The sequence below is a fragment of the Rutidosis leptorrhynchoides genome, chromosome 11 (genome assembly GCF_046630445.1).
Source record: "Rutidosis leptorrhynchoides isolate AG116_Rl617_1_P2 chromosome 11, CSIRO_AGI_Rlap_v1, whole genome shotgun sequence".
NCBI lineage: Eukaryota > Viridiplantae > Streptophyta > Magnoliopsida > Asterales > Asteraceae > Rutidosis > Rutidosis leptorrhynchoides.
The window spans coordinates 406,556,843-406,580,663 of record NC_092343.1 but is presented as its reverse complement, the minus strand read 5'-3'; the positions used below and the strand labels follow the sequence as shown (position 1 = coordinate 406,580,663).

The following is a 23,821-nucleotide window of genomic DNA, read 5'->3' as shown; positions in this document are numbered from 1 at the left end:
AAAACTATCATTTTAACAAAAATTATCATTTTAATAGAAATGTCATTGTTACTATAAAATATCATTATTATTATTATTTTAAATAGAATTATTATTTTAAAGATAATATTAAAAATTATCGTAAATATTAAAGTTATCATAATTAGAATTATCGTTTTATCTAATGTCATCTTAGTAATTATAAATATTGATATTTTTATAATAATTATTATTATTACAAAATAATACAACTTTTACTTACTATCATTATAGATATTATTTTATCAAATAAATATGTGATACAAACATATTTTACTACGTGTAATAACTTACTTTAATAATACCTATCATATTATCTTTATGATATTAAATGAACCCTATAAATTTTATTACTTAATATATATAAAAGTATATTTTATTATATAAATTTAATATAAAATTTTATTTATTAATAAATAAATTATATTATTTACTTTAATAAATCTTTTAAAAATATTTAAAAATATAAAACAACGATATTTAAACTATATATTAATCATGAATAGATTTTTGGAAATTATTTTGAGTCAAATTTACTTTTGTTGACTTTTGCATATTAGTCTCGAGCATTAGGATTGTGGTACACTATGACTTGACCTAATTTGTTAGACAAATATTGACCAACACATAAATATATATAATTAATTTAGGTTCGTGAATCCGAGGCCAACCTTGCACTTGTTCAATGACGTTATATGTATTTTTACTACGAAATACAGTATGGTGAGTTTCATTTGCCTTTTTACCCTTTATATTTTTGGGACTGAGAATACATGCGCTTTTATAAATGTTTGACGAAATAGAAACAAGTAATTGAAACTACATTCTATGGTTGAATTATCGAAATCGAATATGCCCCTTTTTATTAAAGTCTGGTAATCTAAGAATTAGGGAACAGACACCCTAATTGACGCGAATCCTAAAGATAGATCTATTGGGCCTAACAAACCCCATCCAAAGTACCGGATGCTTTAGTACTTCGAAATTTATATCATGTCCGAAGGAGGATCCCGGAATGATAGGGGATATTCTTATATGTATCTAGTTAATGTCGATTACCAGGTGTTCACCATATGAATGATTATTTTTGTCTCTATGCATGGGACGTATATTTATGAGAACTGGAAATGAAATTCTTGTGGTCTATTAAAATGATGGAAATAAATGATTATGATAAACTAATGAACTCACCAACCTTTTGGTTGACACTTTAAAGCATGTTTATTCTCAGGTGTTAAAGAAATCTTCCGCTGTGCATTTGCTCATTTTAAAGATATTACTTGGAGTCTTTCATAGCATATTTCGAAGAACGTTGCATTCGAGTCATTGAGTTCATCAAAGATTATTATTAAATCAATTTATAGTTGGATAGTGGATATTATGAAATGGTATGCATGCCTGTCAATTTTCGATGTAAAGAAAGATTGTCTTTTAAAAAACGAATGCAATGTTTGTAAAATGTATCATATAGAGGTCAAATACCTCGCAATGTAATCAACTATTGTGAATCGTTTATAATGTATATGAACAGGTCCTTTCAGTTGGTATCAGAGCGGTGGTCTTAGCGAACCAGGTCTACATTATTGTGTCTAACTGATAAGTCGATAGGATGCATTAGTGAGTCTGGACTTCGACCGTGTCTGCATGTCAAAAGTTTTGCTTATCATTTTGTGTCGAAAATTAATTACTTATCATCCTCAGGAAATTACCTGCTTATCATTTTTAGTCTAAGACACGTCTTGCTGCATTGATTGCATGAATAGTGTATAGACAAAAATTCATATCTTAGCATATCTGCTAAATCATATCTTATCGTATCTGTTACTTTAAACTTTGCCTGACATATCCCGCAAAGTCCTCCGTAATCTACGAAATCTTTTGGTCTATATATATATATATATATATATATATATATATATATATATATATATATATATATTCTATGTAATTAGAATACCATCCGTTAGCCAAAATCATTTCATATCAAAAAAAAAAAAATCCTTTATCCAATCGTACGAAATGGAATTCGTCATCAGTTCAAGTCACTCAGATTCCAAAATGGAATCCCATTCAAGCTCCGAAAGCAGTGTGACTGGAATAGATCAACCAATCAGTCATCACCTATTCTGGATGAATTGGGGATGGGTTCGTAGCCTCCTCAATCATTGGAGACAAGAAGAAGGTGATCCCTTCCATCCACCACATTGCCCTCTTGACGAAGAACCTGAAGCACTTACCGGCGAACCTGTGTAATAGAAGAAGTCAACGAGCTTCGCGCTCGGGTAGTGGCTTTGGAGAATATGGTGCAGAGATTACAAACACCAGCAGCAGCATCAGCAGCATAACCAGTACCACCATCATCAACGCCAACAGTACCATTACCACCTCCAACCACAACCGCGTCGTAAACCTCAACTTCACAATCTGTCCCACGAGCATCAACGTCATACGCACCATAGATACCAAGGAGTACCAACAACAATAACTGATGAAGTATTAATTCATAACTTCATTGGAGAAACATTCTGCGGCGATTATGTAATCTCTAAAGTCTTAGAGATTATCTAATCTAGCCCTAACCATAAATCAGTTAAGCGAACCAAAAATGATAGAAGGAAGAGTAGAAACCCTGACAAAAATGGTGTGTGATTAACAAGCTAAACTTGCTTTACCAACAGCATTAGCAGTACCGTCAGAGTTACCAGCATCGTCAGTACAGTCAACATCCGAATCAACAACACCGATTGTAGTGACCCGAACTTTTCCATGTTTATATATATTAATTGAGATTGATATTTACATGATTAAATGTTTCCAACATGTTAAGCAATCAAACTTGTTAAGACTTGATTAATTGAAATATGTTTCATATAGACAATTGACCACCCAAGTTGACCGGTGATTCACGAACGTTAAAACTTGTAAAAACTATACGATGAAATATATATGGTTATCTATATAGTTAACATGTTTTTATTATAAGTATGTATCTCATTAGGTATTTTAACAATGAGTTATATACATAAAAATGAGACTATTAATTTAAGAAACTCGAAAACGATATATATAACGATTATCGTTATAACAACGTCTTACTAGGTACATATGAATCATATTAAGATATTGATACACTTGGTTAATTATGTTAAATGATAAGTAAATATATTATTAAGCGTATTAACAATGAAATACATATGTAAAAATAAGACTACTAACTTAATGATTTCGAAACGAGACATATATGTAACGATTATCGTTGTAACGACATTTAACTGTATATACATCATACTAAGATATATTATATATCATGATATCATGATAATATAACAATTTAACATCTCATTTGTTATAATAAACAATGGGTTAACAACATTCAACAAGATCGTTAACCTAAATGTTTCAAAACAACATTTACATGTAACGACTAACGATGACTTAACGACTCAGTTAAAATGTATATACATGTAGTGTTTTAATATGTATTCATACACTTTTGAAAGACTTCAATACACTTATCAAAATACTTCTACTTAACAAAAATGCTTACAATTACATCCTCGTTCAGTTTCATCAACAATTCTACTCGTATGCACCCGTATTCGTACTCGTACAATACACAGCTTTTAGATGTATGTACTATTGGTATATACACTTCAATGATCAGCTCTTAGCAGCCCATGTGAGTCACCTAACACATGTGGGAACCATCATTTGGAAACTAGCATGAAATATCTCATAAAATTACAAAAATATGAGTAATCATTCATGACTTATTTACATGAAAACAAAATTACATATCCTTTATATCTAATCCATACACCAACGACCAAAAACACCTACAAAAACTTTCATTCTTCAATTTTCTTCATCTAATTGATCTCTCTCAAGTTCTATCTTCAAGTTCTAAGTGTTCTTCATAAATTCCAAAAGTTCTAGTTTCATAAAATCAAGAATACTTTCAAGTTTGCTAGCTCACTTCCAATCTTGTAAGGTGATCATCCAACCTCAAGAAATCTTTGTTTCTTACAGTAGGTTATCATTCTAATACAAGGTAATAATCATATTCAAACTTTGGTTCAATTTCTATAACTATAACAATCTTATTTCAAGTGATGATCTTACTTGAACTTGTTTTCGTGTCATGATTTTGCTTCAAGAACTTCGAGCCATCCAAGGATCCATTGAAGCTAGATCCATTTTTCTCTTTTCCAGTAGGTTTATCCAAGGAACTTAAGGTAGTAATGATGTTCATAACATCATTCAATTCATACATATAAAGCTATCTTATTCGAAGGTTTAAACTTGTAATCACTAGAACATAGTTTAGTTAATTCTAAACTTGTTCGCAAACAAAAGTTAATCCTTCTAACTTGACTTTTAAAATCAACTAAACACATGTTCTATATCTATATGATATGCTAACTTAATGATTTAAAACCTGGAAACACGAAAAACACCGTAAAACCGGATTTACGCCGTCGTAGTAACACCGCGGGCTGTTTTGGGTTAGTTAATTAAAAACTATGATAAGCTTTGATTTAAAAGTTGTTATTCTGAGAAAATGATTTTTATTATGAACATGAAACTATATCCAAAAATTATGGTTAAACTCAAAGTGGAAGTATGTTTTCTAAAATGGTCATCTAGACGTCGTTCTTTCGACTGAAATGACTATCTTTACAAAAACGACTTGTAACTTATTTTTCCGACTATAAACCTATACTTTTCTGTTTATATTCATAAAATAGAGTTCAATATGAAACCATAGCAATTTTATTCACTCAAAACGGATTTAAAATGAAGAAGTTATGGGTAAAACAAGATTGGATAATTTTTCTCATTTTAGCTACGTGAAAATTGGTAACAAATCTATTCCAACCATAACTTAATCAACTTGTATTGTATATTATGTAATCTTGAGATACCATAGACACGTATACAATATTTCGACCTATCATGTCGACACATCTATATATATTTCGGAACAACCATAGACACTCTATATGTGAATGTTGGAGTTAGCTATACAGGGTTGAGGTTGATTCCAAAATATATATAGTTTGAGTTGTGATCAATACTGAGATACGTATACACTGGGTTGTGGATTGATTCAAGATAATATTTATCGATTTATTTCTGTACATCTAACTGTGGACAACTAGTTGTAGGTTACTAACGAGGACAGCTGACTTAATAAACTTAAAACATCAAAATATATTAAAAGTGTTGTAAATATATTTTGATATATATGTATATATTGTTATAGGTTCGTGAATCAAACAGTGGCCAAGTCTTACTTCCCGACGAAGTAAAAATCTGTGAAAGTGAGTTATAGTCCCACTTTTAAAATCTAATATTTTTGGGATGAGAGTACATGCAGGTTTTATAAATGATTTACAAAATAGACACAAGTACGTGAAACTACATTCTATGGTTGAATTATCGAAATCGAATATGCCCCTTTTTATTAAGTCTGGTAATCTAAGAATTAGGGAACAGACACCCTAATTGACGCGAATCCTAAAGATAGATCTATTGGGCCTAACAAACCCCATCCAAAGTACCGGATGCTTTAGTACTTCGAAATTTATATCATATCCGAAGGGTGTCCCGGAATGATGGGGATATTCTTATATATGCATCTTGTTAATGTCGGTTACCAGGTGTTCACCATATGAATGATTTTTATCTCTATGTATGGGATGTGTATTGAATTATGAAATCTTGTGGTCTATTGTTACGATTTGATATATATAGGTTAAACCTATAACTCACCAACATTTTTGTTGACGTTTAAAGCATGTTTATTCTCAGATGAATATTAAGAGCTTCCGCTGTTGCATACTAAAATAAGGACAAGATTTGGCGTCCATGTTTGTATGATATTGTGTAAAAACTGCATTCAAGAAACTGATTTCGATGTAACATATTTGTATTGTAAACCATTATGTAATGGTCGTGTGTAAACAGGATATTTTAGATTATCATTATTTGATAATCTACGTAAAGCTTTTTAAACCTTTATTTATGAAAAAAAGGTTATGGTTTGTTTTAAAAATGAATGCAGTCTTTGAAAAACGTCTCATATAGAGGTCAAAACCTCGCAACGAAATCAATTAATATGGAACGTTTTTAATCAATAAGAACGGGACATTTCACCGATAACATCACAAACTCTGTCAGTTCAAGAATCACTGTGGACATCATTACGAATCAATAACGTGTATATTGTATCAACGAGTTATGAAGAATTAACTCATTCCCTCTCAAGAAATTATATGTATATTATATATATATATATATATATATATATATATATATATATATATATATATATATATATATATATATATATATATATATATATATATATATATATATATATTTATATTTATATTTTGAAATAAATCTTTCCGTGCTAAACTATTGTGTGTGAATCTTAACTACTCGGTTAATTCATATTACAAATATGCAATAATGTACGTCCTTCAGCCGCAACTTAACCAGCGTTAACTACAATCTCTGTCGCAATTCAACAAATTCCAATTCACAATAAATCAAGTATATATTTGATTTTACACTTTCATCATCGATGTACCCGAAACTTTTCAGATAACATCATTCGTACTTTGCAAAATTCACAAGAATTCCACGAACCGAACATCATACATCAACAAATAACGAAGTATTGATTCATAATTTCAATGTCATTAAAGAAATACTGCGTAAAAGTTATGTACTTTTTAAAGCCTTTAGGGATTATTAAATTCTAGTTTCAACCGTAAATCAAATGAGTTTAATTTAACATTAACTCATTAAATCTATGTTATATCTGAAGAAAATATACATATATATATTTTCATAAAGACTGTAATAAAATTCTTTTGTACAAAATATTAATTGTGAAATTTTTTTTTTTTAACGGGTAGGTAATACCCGAGAGATATATAAATTCACAAATAATATATTACATTCTTCGAATCTGATTCAGCAAATTATCCATTATACTCCCTACTTTCACAACAATATATATTCTTTTATAGAAATCAAAACAACCATACTCATTCAAAATTTAATTACATATTCTGATTTTGAAATCTCAAAATTCAACTCGAGATATGACCAAAATCATCACTCTTAGATCCTTACATCTTTCACAAGCTATATTTTGACTTCAAAACTGTATTAGAACATCAAATGTATGTTAACGATTACAATCTGTGTTCAAACCCTTCGAAAATTTCTGAAGACACTTCGAATGATGAGCAATCGAGATGATGATCCAACCACATGTTACCCACAGTTATGTACCCGAAAAACTCTTGAAACCAAAGTAAAAGTTTAAACAACGTATCCGCGTCAGATTCTTTGGCATTTATTAGCAAAAATAACTTTGCGACTCCTATTCAAAGTAGCCAGTTTTGTCACAGCTCCAGCAAGTCAACTTCGACTTTTCAGTCAGACTAACCTTATTATAACCTTGAGATATACACCATCGTTACCAGGGAACCTTTTATATTCCACCACATTATTAGCAGATGTACCAACAACTTCATTACCCTTTGACTTTAGCCTCTCCAAAAAGTCATTATAATTATTTATTGAAACCCCATCATTTACTCATTCGCATCTTGTAATGAGAATTGCCATACGAATCATTGGGAATTAGCAATCAGTATTTTGAAATCTCAAAGCATGTCTACGCCAACAGTTATATGTGTATATATAACGTCTATCTTCTGGACTTAATTTGAATGTGAAGTTTCTGAAAAACACTCCGAACTAAGAATTGGTTCTCCGAAAATGGAAAAATATGCTGATGAAGCAGCAAAAACTAAAAACGACTTTAAACGGTAAAAGCTGAATGATAATGATGAAGTGTGCTGGCAAAGCGCAGAAAAAGAGAAGTTTTGGAACTGGAAAACGGATTGAGCAAAGTAGGAAGGAGGCTTTGGACAAATTACAAAGACTGAACCTGACTTCAAAGGATCCAAATGATTCAGTACCTGCTGAAGTCATTAACGAATACCTTGCTCCTGACTCTAAATCCCTGCGGACAATATTCTTCATCATCCTCTGATATTAGAAATTCTAAAATATCATCATATCTTTCATTATAAATATCCTCCGTATTTCTGAAGATATTTTCTTAATTTTTCTTATTTGAAATCATTTACCTCTTCGCACTATCTGTATTACATCATAAAAGAAACTATTTTAGTTTCTAAATTCTGAAACATTCAAGTTTAAAATAGGAATATTTTGAAGTAGTGTTGGGAACTGAAGCATGAATTAGTATAATATAATGACACTTGATCAACGTGATTATATTACAGTAAGTCATGCTGAGTTTCTAAATAGAACGTGATGATTCACATATCATAATATCATCATGTACCATGTTATACGACTCTTGTATTCTATTTAACCTCTAAATTATCAAGAAAATATTTCTTGATGATTCGGCCTTTTCCAAGGTATTCTAGTAATTTGACAAGTCAAGATCGTGTCATCACAATTTCCTTCCTAGAACATTAACAATGTTCATTCTGAAATTCATATCTGTGAATTCTGGACCATTACAAGCGGTGCTTAATCGCAAGAAGAAGAAACAAAAGGACAAAACTCCGAAATAAAAATTGGGGTATAAATTGCAGCAAATAAAAGAGAGCATTAACTGTTAATGATAATGATTATAGAAGACAGAAGCAGAGACTTTGAAATATAAGGGAACATATAAAGCCCAACGATAAACCAGAAATTATAAACCATATATATCGATGCATATAGCAATATAAAGACACGGGAGAACTAGAAACACTATAAACCCAAGAGTATAGTAGAAGTAAATAGATTCTTCTGGCGGTAGATGAAAAAGAAGAATGACCGATATGAAAGTTAGAAGTATATCGAGAATCAGAACTGGATGGAGCATATTGATGAATACTTTAAAATATGAGTTGAGGGGGAAAGAATAGAAGGTGATGAAACATGACTAAGAACTTAGAAATCAACAGATTTAACTCACACAATGGCGGAATAAGTGAATCAAACCCTCTAGTGAATAGGTTAATTTTTTTTTTGATTAATTTAGTCAAACCACAACTAAATCAAGTGTGATTAGATCAACACCTAGAGCTATTATTCACCACCTGAGTGATTTGGACTGAGAGAAAATTGGAGGAGCTCACTAGATCTGAGTGTGTGTAACAAATGAGAGGCTTAACCTAAAATGAAGAACATAAGACTTTATATACCCCGGATGTTGACTCACCCATACGATTCACTCATCACACGTACGAGTTGGCTTCATCAGCCGTACGGGTGATCACTCACTCGTGTCTTCTCATTTAGGTTGTAATTGTGACTTAGCTCAGCATCAACCATGTGTATGAGTCTGTCAGCCGTACTAGTGAGGCTTCACTCGTACATCTAACAAAGTCTAACATAGTCAAACATCTAAATCTCGTTCCTGCCGTTCCTGTAACCACATACAAACACGTAAAGGATAATAACGAGCAATCATGGTGGCCTGTAAACTGTTGTACCTGCAATGGACGTGGGTAGATGTCTAGGGACTTGCATAAAATGCATCAACAGAAGGTGTGAGTTGTAAGGAAATGAAGGAGGTGAATTTATAAGAAAATCTCCGACAGAACAATTAAAATGGACGATCGCATTTAAAGCGGATCCTAATTCCCTTGATTACCGGAGAGTCAAATCTTATTAAGAAGATTTTCTTCAAATCCCTTGAAATCTGGGAATCAATCATATCTACGTCAAATGATAAGATGAATCTACACTTACTCATTTCACTCTTCTATGTTAGCTTCATTCGTACTCTTCATATAAATGGATTGTTTATCCAAATTATTCGCTGATGATAAAACTCTAATTTTTAGCCCGTATGCATCATGAAAACATACTTATTATCATTCACGACCTTTCCACTCAAATTTCGGGACGAAATTTCTTTAACGGGTAGGTACTGTGACAACCCGGAAATTTCCAACCAAATTTAAACTTTAATCTTTATATGTTTCCGACACGATAAGCAATATTTGTTAAGTTAAATTTCAAGAATTTTAAACTATGTTCATACATTCATTCAACCTCGACCAAGTTCCAACGATTCACGAACCATTAAACAAATATGATTATATATGTATATGTGTATATATATTATAACTTGAAACGTAAACAAAATATTAGATTAAATACTTTATATGATTGTATCTGTTTCAAAATGTTTATCAATGGAATTAGAAGATAAGATCAAATGATTGAATTATCAGATATATTGAATTATGATTACAAGTCTCTGTTGAAAGGCCCACGTTGATTTGAGAAATCTTTCCATTTTAACAATATTCGGAAAATGGTAAAGTGATTTATAAATAAGAACAAATTGTCAATCATTGAGAACTAGACAAAGGATAGTGGAAGATTGAATCTCATAAAGACTCGATTGATCTATTTAGTTTCAAACGTACAAAAACGTTTTCAGTTTAAAAAGAACTTTATTATTAAAACGTATATAACTTTTATAAATATCTAGAACCACTTTTGACAACTTATTACTTAACTAGTATGATAAAGATAACGATATTTATATTTTATTTTATATATATAACGATTTAAATTAATATTATATATATTTATACGCGTATTATACGTACATAGTTTTATACTTTTACTATACTTAAAATTTACCTTTACTTTATTTTTACTTTACTTTAACTTTAATAATTCACTTTAATAATTCATACTTTAATAATTTACTTTAATAATTCATACTTTAATAATTCACTTTAATAATTCATAATTTAATAATTCACTTTAATAATTTAAAAATCTATTATAAATAGAATTCAATAGATTTCATTATTTCATAGAAACTTGAAAATATTTTTCTCTAAACTCTCTCAATCGATTTACAAATATATATTTACTCCGTATTATTTCAAGATATTATTAGTATACATAAAATATTACGACGGAGTGCTGTCCGAGTGATTTCGAAATTGTTTTTCGAGTGGGATAGGATTAAGGAAATTATGGGTTATAGCTATGGAGGTGATTGAGTATGGTTCATGGGTATGCTCGTGAGATCAATATAGTGTTTATCATTTCCGTTGCGTCTACGTACCTTTCCTGCAATATTGAATCTCAATATTGATACGTGAGTACTCATAATTTAACTTTTACATACTAATAGTGTATCCCTGACTAGTGCTCGAGTATTTAGGATTATGCATGCTTGTACTTTTGATATTGCCCTTAGACAGGTTAGGTTGAATGTTGAATTAGTTACACTTGCGGTTGAGATAAGGTATAAGATATGCATGTCCTTGGAAAGCTAGCGAAAAATTAAGAACTTTTCCTTTAGATATCGAATGGTTTCGATGAACGGATTAGAAGTTATAATCAATTGAATTTTCGATATTTTTATTAAAAATGATTATTATTATCGTCGTTTTTATCGTCGTTCTAGTTTTATCTTATTATTATCATTATTATTATCTTTATCAATAAAAGGGATTTATCATTAAAAATTGTTATTTTTTTTATTATTACTATCGTTATTATCGTTAAAGTTATAATTAGTATTATTATTATTATCCAATTATTATTATTATTATTATTATTGGTATTATTATTATTATTATTATCATTATTAATATACATATCATTATTTAAAAATGGTTATTGTTATTGTTATTATTATTATTACTATATTATCATTAAGATAATTATTAGTATTATCGTTAATAATGTTATAGTAACTATCATTATTAATATTAGTGTAATTAAAACAAATATTTGTAACACCTAATTATTTTGATTACTATTATTATCATTATTATGAACACGATATAAAAGACGATTAAAAGCTATTAAATGAAACGATTAGGAAATAATGGGTAAGAGTATCATGATGAAATTAAAATATTATAAGATATTGATTTAGATAAAATTATCGTTCTTATTATTTTTATCATTACTATTATTATTAAAAGTATCGTTAGTATTAAAACTATCATTTTAACAAAAATTATCATTTTAATAGAAATGTCATTGTTACTATAAAATATCATTATTATTATTATTTTAAATAGAATTATTATTTTAAAGATAATATTAAAAATTATCGTAAATATTAAAGTTATCATAATTAGAATTATCGTTTTATCTAATGTCATCTTAGTAATTATAAATATTGATATTTTTATAATAATAATTATTATTACAAAATAATACAACTTTTACTTACTATCATTATAGATATTATTTTATCAAATAAATATGTGATACAAACATATTTTACTACGTGTAATAACTTACTTTAATAATACCTATCATATTATCTTTATGATATTAAATGAACCCTATAAATTTTATTACTTAATATATATAAAAGTATATTTTATTATATAAATTTAATATAAAATTTTATTTATTAATAAATAAATTATATTATTTACTCTAATAAATCTTTTAAAAATATTTAAAAATATAAAACAACGATATTTAAACTATATATTAATCATGTATAGATTTTTGGAAATTATTTTGAGTCAAATTTACTTTTGTTGACTTTTGCATATTAGTCTCGAGCATTAGGATTGTGGTACACTATGACTTGACCTAATTTGTTAGACAAATATTGACCAACACATAAATATATATAATTAATTTAGGTTCGTGAATCCGAGGCCAACCTTGCACTTGTTCAATGACGTTATATGTATTTTTACTACGAAATACAGTATGGTGAGTTTCATTTGCCTTTTTACCCTTTATATTTTTGGGACTGAGAATACATGCGCTTTTATAAATGTTTGACGAAACAGACACAAGTAATTGAAACTACATTCAATGGTTGAATTATCGAAATCGAATATGCCCCTTTTTATTAAAGTCTGGTAATCTAAGAATTAGGGAACAGACACCCTAATTGACGCGAATCCTAAAGATAGATCTATTGGGCCTAACAAACCCCATCCAAAGTACCGGATGCTTTAGTACTTTGAAATTTATATCATGTCCGAAGGAGGATCCCGGAATGATAGGGGATATTCTTATATGTATCTAGTTAATGTCGGTTACCAGGTGTTCACCATATGAATGATTATTTTTGTCTCTATGCATGGGACGTATATTTAAGAGAACTGGAAATGAAATTCTTGTGGTCTATTAAAATGATGGAAATAAATGATTATGATAAACTAATGAACTCACCAACCTTTTGGTTGACACTTTAAAGCATGTTTATTCTCAGGTGTTAAAGAAATCTTCCGCTGTGCATTTGCTCATTTTAAAGATATTACTTGGAGTCTTTCATAGCATATTTCGAAGAACGTTGCATTCGAGTCATTGAGTTCATCAAAGATTATTATTAAATCAACTTATAGTTGGATAGTGGATATTATGAAATGGTATGCATGCCTGTCAATTTTCGATGTAAAGAAAGATTGTCTTTTAAAAACGAATGCAATGTTTGTAAAATGTATCATATAGAGGTCAAATACCTCGCAATGTAATCAACTATTGTGAATCGTTTATAATGTATATGAACGGGTCCTTTCACAAGTTGCCTTTTATCTTGTTTTATTAGGTCTAGTTGTTAGTGTGTTTACATGTATGTTAGTTGTCATATTGGTGTGTTCACATGTATGCTAGTTGTCATCTAGCTTTACTAGTGGGTCTAGTTGTTGGTATGTTATGATTATGTTTTGCTTTAATCCTCTATATAAGGATGTGATTGTAACCATTTGAAATCAATCCAACACATTTAGTTTTTTATATTCTTGTTCATATTATTTCCTTAACCTTTTATTCATAGCAAATAACTTGTTGTTTTAGACTCGGTGGCTAATAAATGGGTTAATGGCGAGTGGACTTGGGTGTGGTCTCGGGCTGATATTGGTAGCCATAATAACCAGCTTCTTCTCGAGTTCAAATTCATGTTAACTTCGGTTCAGATTCGTGAATGTCCGGATTGTTGGGTGAGTAATTTGAATCCTGATGGTATGTTCACGGTGAATGCTGTTAGAAAACATATTGATGTAACGATGGGTTCGAATGGAAACGGGGAGACAGTTTGGGACAAGTTTTTGCCACGGAAAGTCAATGTTTTCTTGTGGCGATTCAACCTAGATGCATTACCGGTTCGTTGGAACTTGTCGAACAGAGGTATAGTTTTGGAAAGCATCGAGTTTCCGGTTTGTCAAGACACAGTTGGACACCGAAATCATTTATTTTTCTCGTGCACTTCGGCTACAGAGATTTGGCGTAAGATCCTTAGTTGGCTGGATTGCGGTTTACACAATTTTGATTCGTGGGAATATGTGATGAGTTGGATCGATGGGCTGCAGCTTTCGAGTGTGCACAAGAACAAGATTTTAATGGTCGTTACTATTCTTCTTTGGGTGTTATGGCGGTTTTGTAATGGGATTGTTTTTCGTGAACCGTGTTTTTGTTGAAATAGTCTTTTCGATTCGATGTTATTAGATTATTTTCTTTTCGTTGGTTGAAAAATAGAGGTCATGTAGTTTTTAATTGGAACTTGTGGCTTCAACAACCTTTGTAATTTTTCTCTTAGCGCCTTGCTAGAGAGCGTTTTATTTATTTATATATAAAATTTTGGCCGTTAAAAAATAAAATAAAATAAAAAATGTGGATAGATGCATTACATCAGTTAGTTTTTTAGATCAAGTATTTAATTGTTTTATCGAACATATTTATAAGAATGTATGAGAATTGATTGGCTTTCTAAGCGGTTGTAGTTTTGGCATTCCATAGCAGCTTGCTAGAGTTGGTGTTTAATATATTGCCTTTCGAAAGAAAAAGAAAAAAAAAACGAGTCTTCTGTGATCGAAAGAAGCTGCGTGTTGATCCTCAGATTGTAGCATTGACAACACGAGCTACGGTCTCAGTTTTGCCGAGACTTGTGGAAATATATTGATATTCGATAATGGGTCGTGTTTGACCGAAAGTGGACCTAGAAGGTGACTTGTAGAGGAAAAGAGTGTTGCAAGGAGTTCATCAAGAGGTTTTTAGCAGCCATCACTACCTCTTAAAGAACTTGAAAATTGAGGAGCAAAAACAAACTGTACCTTATTACTTGTCGCACCATGATCTGCAGCTCGAGTTTAAAACTTGTAAGACAATGTAGCCCACAACATTTTAGGTGTCAACTTGGAAGGAATGTGAAATTGCCAAAGCTGATGACTTTTTTGTTGTCGAAAAGGTATATAAACTGATTTTGTTTAACACACATAATCTGGCTTGTTACAAGTATGTCACACAATTCCGCTAACAATTTGACTTTGTCATTCTCTGTATAGTGTATGAAATATATGACTACCGTATATGATTTATAAAATCAAATTTAAAAAGATTATACAATACACATATCCTTCAAGAGTTTCAAAAGTGATGCATTATTATGAATATGATGTTTTTAGTCAACCTAAATCAAACAGTAGCATTATGCTTTAATAATTCAGAGGACTTGTACTTAATTTGTGTCTTTAAGCCAAGTTACTCCTACTATCAAGAAGAGTTTTCTTAACAAAATGCAGTTGATTAAATGCATCGTTGATGTCCATCCGATCACTTGGTGATTCCATTGAGCAATTAATCCCAATTTGATAAACTGCAGTCAGGCACTCCTTGATGGACTTGTAGGTTCTCAGATGGATGCGATCGGATGAGATCAGTTATCTCCATAACACGGTCATGTATTGCCGTCTTCACAAAACCATGAAGACTCAGACCATCACTGAACATTTCATGAGTAGGGTGCTCTCCTGTAAATGTCTCTAGTATGAGGATCCCGAAACTGTAGATATCACCGTATGTTGATGTTTGACTACCCATTCCATATTCTATATTTATAAACAACCACACTTGTAAAATATAAACCATCACAAGATAGCAAGGAATAAGTAATTGTGAACAAAAAGTGTTATATGTTTATAAAATAATGAGTTTGATGACAAATTACCAGGAGCAGCATAACCAACCGTGCCTTTTACACCAGTCGAATTTGTGTGGCTTGATGTTGAATCAGGTGCGGTATATTGAAGAAATCTTGCTAAGCCAAAATCACCAAGGTGAGCAACCAAATCGACATCTAACAAAACGTTACTAGGTTTGATATCACAATGAACCAATGGTGATCCACACTCGCAATGGATATAAACTAGCGCGCTAGCCACATCGATCACAACATTCAGCCTCTGAATGAAGTTTAGAGACCTTGTTTCCTTCTCGATATCTTGATTAACAACCCGATTCTGATGTAACCAATCATCCAAACTGCCATTAACCATATAAGCATAGATAAGAGCCTTGAAGTCATTTCCATTATAATCAACACCTGAACAAGAAGTTATGACTTTCACAAGATTTCGATGTCTAATATTTCTCAAAGCTTCACATTCTGCTACGAACGTCTTATTGGCACCGTGAACTGCAAGTTTTAGTACCTTAACAGCAACAGCTTCCGGTCCATTTTTCTGGTTCAAAATCGCTTTATAGACGAGACTGAACTTTCCATGACCAATAAAGTTTGCCGAAGAAAACCCATCTGTTGCTTCATGTAAGATTCTATAGGAAATTCGGGGGAATTTTTCATTGTCTGAGTTAGTCCCCGAGGAAACCTTCTTACTATATCTTCGTTTCCAAATTAAGTAACAAACCAGAATCACAACTAGTACGAAAATCGCGCCAAGTACTGAAATAATGATTATCATGGTACGAGAAATTTTGATTTTCTTGGATGATTCTTGATCAATCAAACACTCGGGCAACTGAAATTCTGGAAATCCGCCGCAAAGTTTAGCATTTCCGTTAATGGAAACTTTGCTACCATTTCTAAAAGCTCCTTTATCCGGCAACTTTCCCTCGAAACCATTGAAAGACAAGTTCAAACTGTCGAAGAACACAAAATCTCCTAGGAACTCGGGGATAGTCCCGGTTAAGTTGTTTCTTGAAAGATCAAGAACTTGTAGCCCTCTCAACGAGCTTAATGTTGATGGAATTTCACCTTCGAAGACGTTCCCCGAAATGGATAGTACAACCAAACTCTTGCAAGCTCCAAGACTTGATGGAATCGTCCCTGACAACATGTTATTTGAAATGTTAAGCCAAAACAAATTTTTCCCTACTTCGGAAGGAAGAGGACCCACAAAATGGTTGTCAGAAAGGTCTAATGATGTTAAGGAAGAAAGTCCAGTAACTTCCTCAGGTATGAACCCACTGAGGTTATTCCTATGAAGATCCAACTTCTGCAAGCCTTTACAGTTCGATAAACTTGATGGTACCGGTCCCACGAGATTATTAGTAAATAAAAAGAGCCCACTTAGTTGGGTAAGATTTCCTAATGACGAGGGTATAGAGCCAGATAATAAGTTTCCAAAAAGAGACATTGCACCTACGTTTACGATTCCCAATTGAATCCGGAATTGTACCAGTGAATAGGTTTGAGAACATATACATTGAAGTTATCTTAACTAGTTGTCCGATCTCGTAAGGGATACTTCCAGAGATCAAATTTCCTCCTATTGTGAGATCAGTAAGTTGATTGAAATTGAACATCGATTTAGGTAAAATTCCTCCGAGATTATTAGCACCGAAGCCTAAATTTCTTAAGTTAGTACAGTTAGTTAAAGAAGATACAAAGTTCAAATCACCGAGTTTCCCATTTCCAAGATGATTAACATTAACTGTAAACCGTGTCAGTCTTGTTAACCGATCAAAACTTGGAACACTTCCAGTAAACTCATTCCTGGTGAGTATTAGCTGTTCAAGATTCGTGGCATTAGTTAACGAAACTGGAATAAGTCCAGTGAACTTATTCATTGCAAGGTTAAAGATTACGAGTTTAGGAAATCTTTGCGCAATGTCTTGAGGCAGATTCCCACCAATTTGGTTGTTGGGCAAATCAATAGTCAACAAGGATGAAATATTGAAAAACGAAGGAGGTAAAAATCCCGAAAGATTATTACTTCCGAACCCGAAAAACCATAAATTAGACAACTGACCGAGAGTATCTGGAATACTTCCATGAAAATTATTAGTTGAACCAGATATAATCTCAAGAGACGTAAAGTTTCCAATATACTTGGGTAATTCTCCTGTTAGATTATTCGAGTGGATACTAATAACCTGTAGCTTACTCAACGATTCAAATTCTTTAGGAAAAGTACCTACGAAATCGTTCCGACTAATATTAAGTACTTTAAGATTTAGACACTGAGATATATTCGAAGGAATTTCACCTGATAGAAGATTAATCGAAATTCGAAGTGTTCTTAATCTCGATAACTTTCCAACTTCTTGTGGGACCTTGCCTGTAAAACTATTGTTGCGTAGCTCAAGCGTTCTAAGAAACAACAGGTTACCAACTGCAGGTGATATTGTACCAGAAAATTCACCTGACGTCAAATTGAGTTTGACAACTCGTCTGTGCCTTGTACTACACACAACACCTGTCCAGTTGCAGAAATGGGTCGAATCGTTCCATGTAGCCATTATCTGATATGGGTCTGATCTTATATGCGCTTTGATCGATAACAAGGCCAAATGATCGGTCTCAGTTCCAGCATCAACAGAAGAAACTGAAAGGACAAAACAAACCAAAACGAAATAAGACACGACAACATGTTTATTATATAGTGAACACTGTTTTTTCATTGATGCAATCCTCTTAAAGAATCTTGGTTTTGTATAATTTGCAATGAAACAAAGTAATTTGGAGTGTAAAAAGGAACATTTTAAGGTGAGCAACTCAATAACAGGTTTAGAAGATCTGTTGGGCAATCTTTTAATATAATGGAATGACACGACTATATATGTCTAACTCTGGTATGAATGCTTATAATAAGGTGTCAATTTATAATTTTATAATCCAGAAACTCTTGTCTAAATTCTCTTGTTTATACAGAACATATTGCCGTATGTCTTCAAGGATTATGACAGTTCATATTCTTCAATGTTTTTCAAGTCTTCTATAAGAAAGTTTAGGACATTAGTTTAATAGGTGAATGAAGAATTCAGGTGATATGAAAATAAAAATAAAAATTAATTCTAATTTTAGTTGCCAAACCCACAAAATACTTAATTCTAATTGCTAAGACACAAATTAAAAAATAAAAATATAAATAAATAATATGCACTATATCTATAAAACTAGTTCATAACCGCGCCTTCGCGGGGTTTCAAAATAAGAGAATACGAAACTTCTTTAGAGGTATTTTTTTGTTGACAAAAATTGCGAATACTCTTTAGAGCGGTATTAGAAATATACTTGAATGAATAATTACTGGGAAACTAAAAAAAGATAAATATTGTGAAATATAATTCATAATGTTATATTTGAACTTGTACAGTTAACTAAAAAATTAACTAATATGAAGTTCAATACAATGGTTTAATGAATTCATATGAAAATAAGTGAATAGTAGAGCAACAAAGGGATTGCCATGCATACGTTAGTGACCTTAATTTACAATAATGAATGTGTGAATTGGGTCTAGTAAATTGAATCTGCACTTTAGACCACCTTATAAGAGGTAGACGTTATAGTAGTTGGGCCTAATTATGTTCCGGATAATTAGTTAGGCCTCTTAAAAAAACTGATTCAAACACCAAGTGAAAGGATCCCATTGGCCTTGGGTATGCTAACTAGTTTGCTAATCATTAGTCTTGAAGCTTAACTTACAAAGTTACTCTTCACACAAGTGCTATAATACATAGCTTAAATGACTCGAGGAGTACCTCAATATTCATGTATTGGAGATCTGGACCAGTTAGAGACATTGTAGAGAGTATTAAAAAGATATAACCATATATTCTGCATCTCCTATGTTCTCTTGTGGACTTGATCAAGAAAAACAAAACTCAAGCATTCAAACATACAAACATTGTGTTGGTAGCAATTGCAAGCGGGAGAGTATAACCTACCACTCGATCTATTATGAGAACAATGTGATCTCTCGTTGTACCGTGATCCATTTGGTTGTCTTACTCATTCCGCGTTATAATTTTCATCATCATATTCCAATACATTATCTTCTTTAGTATAATTTTCATCATCATATTCCATTGAATTTGAGTGGGCTGAGAACATTTTCCATGTCTTTACTTTTGAGCCTTTCTTTACTACGAAGATCTTTTGCCCTTTTGCGTTCCTTCCATTCTTTTCATCACGCTTCTCTTTCTCTTCTTCTTCAAGGAATTTACACTGAAGAAGAATGAAGTTATAAAATAAATGAACAAATAAATAAATATGAGGTAGCAATTTTGACCCACTTTTAACCGAGTTTTTAAAACTTGCCTAAAAAGGGAATGAGTCAATTGATAGTCACAGTGTTCCAAAAGCTTAAGACCTGCTAAACACTTTAGTTAGAATGAATTACTACGGCGGATGTGTCAGATCAAGCCTACTTCACCTCTGTGGACCAGCGTTATAAAAAGATACCCATTTCGACCCACTACCCAACCTGTCCACGTCATCAAATTTACCAGCTCTAAACAATATCAACTCCAAAAGAAACAGACAATCAAAGATAATTACATGTTTCTCCAAAGTAATGATGTCCTTGCACGTGACCATCACACGTTCTTCCAACAAATTTAAAGCAAGTGATACGAACAAGGTTTAAAAAAACGGAAACGCGCCTCGAGGCGTTTTCCCTTAGTGAGGCGAGGCGTACGCCTCGAGGCGAACCTAGGCGTACGTTCGAGGCGGAGTTAAAAAATACATAAAAAATCTTCATATAGACTCCCACATCCTTGACGAGTTTTGTCAATTGGTTAAAAAGTCTATATGTATATTTTAAAATTTTGAAATAAACATGTAATGAGTTTTGTAATTATCAGGGGGCTTGATGTCAATTGGTTAAAGTTCAAGAGTGCTATCAAGTTTGTTCATGTTTTTAAGATTTGGTAAAAGTTCAGGGACTGCTATTGTAATTTGAGTAAAAAGGAGTTAAAGTAGGAGTAAAATATACGGAGTAATTTGTTTCCCTTACCACCTAACTTAATAAAACCCTAATTAAAAGAATACATCGCCGCTTTACATGTAGCTACTTATCTTCTTCATCCTCTGTTACCTCCTTCATATCTTCTTCTTCCTTTTTGCTCTGCTACCTTTGCTCTGCTACCTCGACTGTTTTTCTAAAGCGGCTCTAATTTAGCTGCCAGCCTAATTTTCCCGCTATTTTTCATTGAGGCGTACGCTTTTCAATAACCATTGAGGCGTACCAAAATCGAACCGCCTCTCAAATTGAGGCGTACGTTTTTAATTAAGCATTGAGGCGTACGTTCCTATTCGTTCAATTGCAAAATCGTACTGAGGCGCGCCTCGAGGCGTACGCCTCGACCGTTTTTTAAAACCATGGATACGAACATGATATGTGCATTTCGACGGGCAGTCCCTTCTCTAAAAGCCTTTTCAACCTATGAAAATAATATAACTCCATACATTCATCACCTTGATACTTGCCTAATCATTCATGCTTTGTTACAAAAACAGGGTAGATGGTTGTATGTAATGGTTTAATGTAAAGTTGCACTAAAAACCCGCAGAACAGTTCAATTTAGAAAAATGAAAATAATAATAAATAAATAAAACATTCTAAGTACCTCTAGAAATTTGTGGATGGTGTTTTTGTAATTTTTATATAACTTAATGGAACATCAAGATAAAAGTATTGATGCGATCTTTAGGATGACCATTCTGGAGTGGACTAATTAAAGCTAGAAGAACTTAACTTGGCTAAACAAAAAAGATAGAAGGTCCATTTCAAGAAAACATCCTTTTTTTTGTTAATATTACCTGCTCCTTAAAAATGACTGTTGCAGCATGTAAAAGAAACTCTATAGCAAATTCTGCACTCTTTGCATGTTTTTGGGAACTCACTGCCATGTTGTCATCATCCTGAGATTCAAATTACATAATTAGTAATCATATAACAAAATATGACTACAATTATTTGTAAAGATGACGAAATGGGTTGGGCTGGTAACGTGTACTTCTTTGGTACATGTTGAGATGATTATAGACGTTAAACAGGTTAGCCACACTTAATGTAATTGATTAGCATGTATGTCAAATATGCTTACGCAATATAAACAATATTTCAACATCGATCCAAAATTATAATTTATAAGAAGATAGATCATTAGCAAGGTTTACCTATTAAAAACATTTTGGTAGCCATACAACCCATTTGACCCTTCACTTATATAGAACTATCATGTTTCAGACATCTGTCACAAACCCTAATTTCATACGTAATTGGAACTTTCATACGTAATTAATACTCTAATTTCAGGCCAGTATGAATATGAATAGCTACTTACAATTATTCCTGAAGTATGAAACAGATTTTCCATGTGCGAAACCTAATTCAATTATTTTCTGATTCCTAAAAATATCACGATTCCTAAAGATATCAGAAAATCGACTCAACATGTTCGAGCCCTAATGATACCTGAACCCTAACTTTTAATTCTTAATTGAATCGATCTGTGTTGAAGTCTGATATTTAAAAGATTCAATGGATTCAACATGTGCAAACCCTAATCAAACATTGGAATGGATTATCAGAGGATATGTTCTTACCTCGGATGTTCATCATACATTGTGACTTACATATTTCTGGATCGATTCATTGGACTGGATTATCAGAAATGGAAGTTTCTCTGTTCAGATGTAATCGACATTTCTTCTTTACCGCAGCTAAGAGACTCTTCGATTTGCCTTTATTATTGAAGAACCCTAAGGCTCTGTTCCTTAGTCTTAATTTAGAGAGAAAGGAATGGAAAGGGAAGGGAAACAAGAAATTTAGGTGTTCCAGAGTTCTTTATTAAAAGAAAGGGAAGGAATCAGAGAAAGATGGATTTGGCCTGATTTTCCTTCCAAATTTTCTTTCCAATTTGGAAGGATTCATCTTCCTCCCCTTTCATTTCATTTCATTTCATTCCCTTTCCTTTAATTTGAAACTTGGGAACACAGCCTAATTGTATCTAAAGAATATTTGATTTAAAGAACCCTAATTATTGGGTGAATACTGCGAATTTAGTGTTACTGAATCATGCGAATAGATAAAGTAGACCCCGTATTTTCATTTGGGAGCGGTGTATTTGAGGGTAGTGTTGTCAAATATACAAATATAATCAAATAGAATAGAAGTGAGAGACAATTGTTGCCTAATCAAGGTAATTAATGGTTGTGATTAAAAGATGAATTTACATCCAATGGTTGATTCTTTGCCATTTAAGCTAATTTTAAGGAAGATTAGGTAAAAACAACTTTGTTATTATATATAATATAGATATAGAATAGAATAGATATAGATATAGATATAGATATAGATATAGATATAGATATTGCTAATCAAGTTACACGTATGTTAACAATCAACCTTCATGTTAACGTTCGAAAAATAAAGTAAACGAAGAAAATGCAAACCTGGATTATTAGGACCTGTAAAGTTGTCCAGTTCATCTCCTTATTGTACAAGAGATCACAGCAAAGAACTAGCCTTCAAGCTCGATCAACAGCTACATGCTCAAGATATAAGCAAATCAAAAGCTTTCAATAAAAATCATAAGGCTCCTTGCCTTACTTATGATTATAGCCGTTAAAAATGTACTATATAAATAGAGGATACACTAGATAGCCCATTGGTTCTGAGTTCACTGCAAGAGGTCTCAGGTTCGAAGTTTGTCTAGGACGAATATTTAGTGGTGGTCAGGGGTTGGGTTGGAAACAACAAGGGAGTAA

The 23,821-nt window shown here is 31.9% G+C and overlaps 1 protein-coding gene and 1 pseudogene across 2 annotated transcripts; both read right to left on the bottom strand.

The window, feature by feature from the left end:
- Nucleotides 1-15,554: 15,554 nt before the first annotated feature.
- LOC139876177 (uncharacterized) lies at nt 15,555-18,723 on the bottom strand (annotated as a pseudogene).
- A 775-nt stretch (nt 18,724-19,498) lies between these two features.
- LOC139876531 (uncharacterized) lies at nt 19,499-23,455 on the bottom strand. Of its 2 annotated transcripts, XM_071863869.1 has the most exons (4): nt 21,869-23,455; nt 21,441-21,489; nt 20,606-20,685; nt 19,499-20,272 (listed from the first exon to the last, which is right to left on the bottom strand). In XM_071863869.1, the coding sequence occupies exons 1-4, from the start codon at nt 21,956-21,958 to the stop codon at nt 20,057-20,059; spliced, it is 435 nt and encodes a 144-aa protein (XP_071719970.1). In that variant the 5' UTR covers nt 21,959-23,455; the 3' UTR covers nt 19,499-20,056. The 2 variants fall into 2 exon arrangements, 1 of the variants encoding a protein (XP_071719970.1); XR_011768169.1 differs by lacking the exons at nt 20,606-20,685; nt 21,441-21,489; nt 21,869-23,455 and adding an exon at nt 20,366-20,598.
- Nucleotides 23,456-23,821: the final 366 nt, after the last annotated feature.

Excerpts from the sequence above, each read along its gene's own strand:
- LOC139876531 (XM_071863869.1), bottom strand. The coding sequence starts at position 21,958 with ATGGCAGTGAGTTCCCAAAAACATGCAAAGAGTGCAGAATTTGCTATA. Across the intron at positions 20,686-21,440 it reads CCGTCGAAATGCACATATCA|TGTTCGTATCACTTGCTTTA; the intron begins TGTTCGTATCCA and ends TTTTTTAAACCT. Across the intron at positions 20,273-20,605 it reads TCATTACTTTGGAGAAACAT|TGTAAATTCCTTGAAGAAGA; the intron begins GTAATTATCTTT and ends ATTCTTCTTCAG.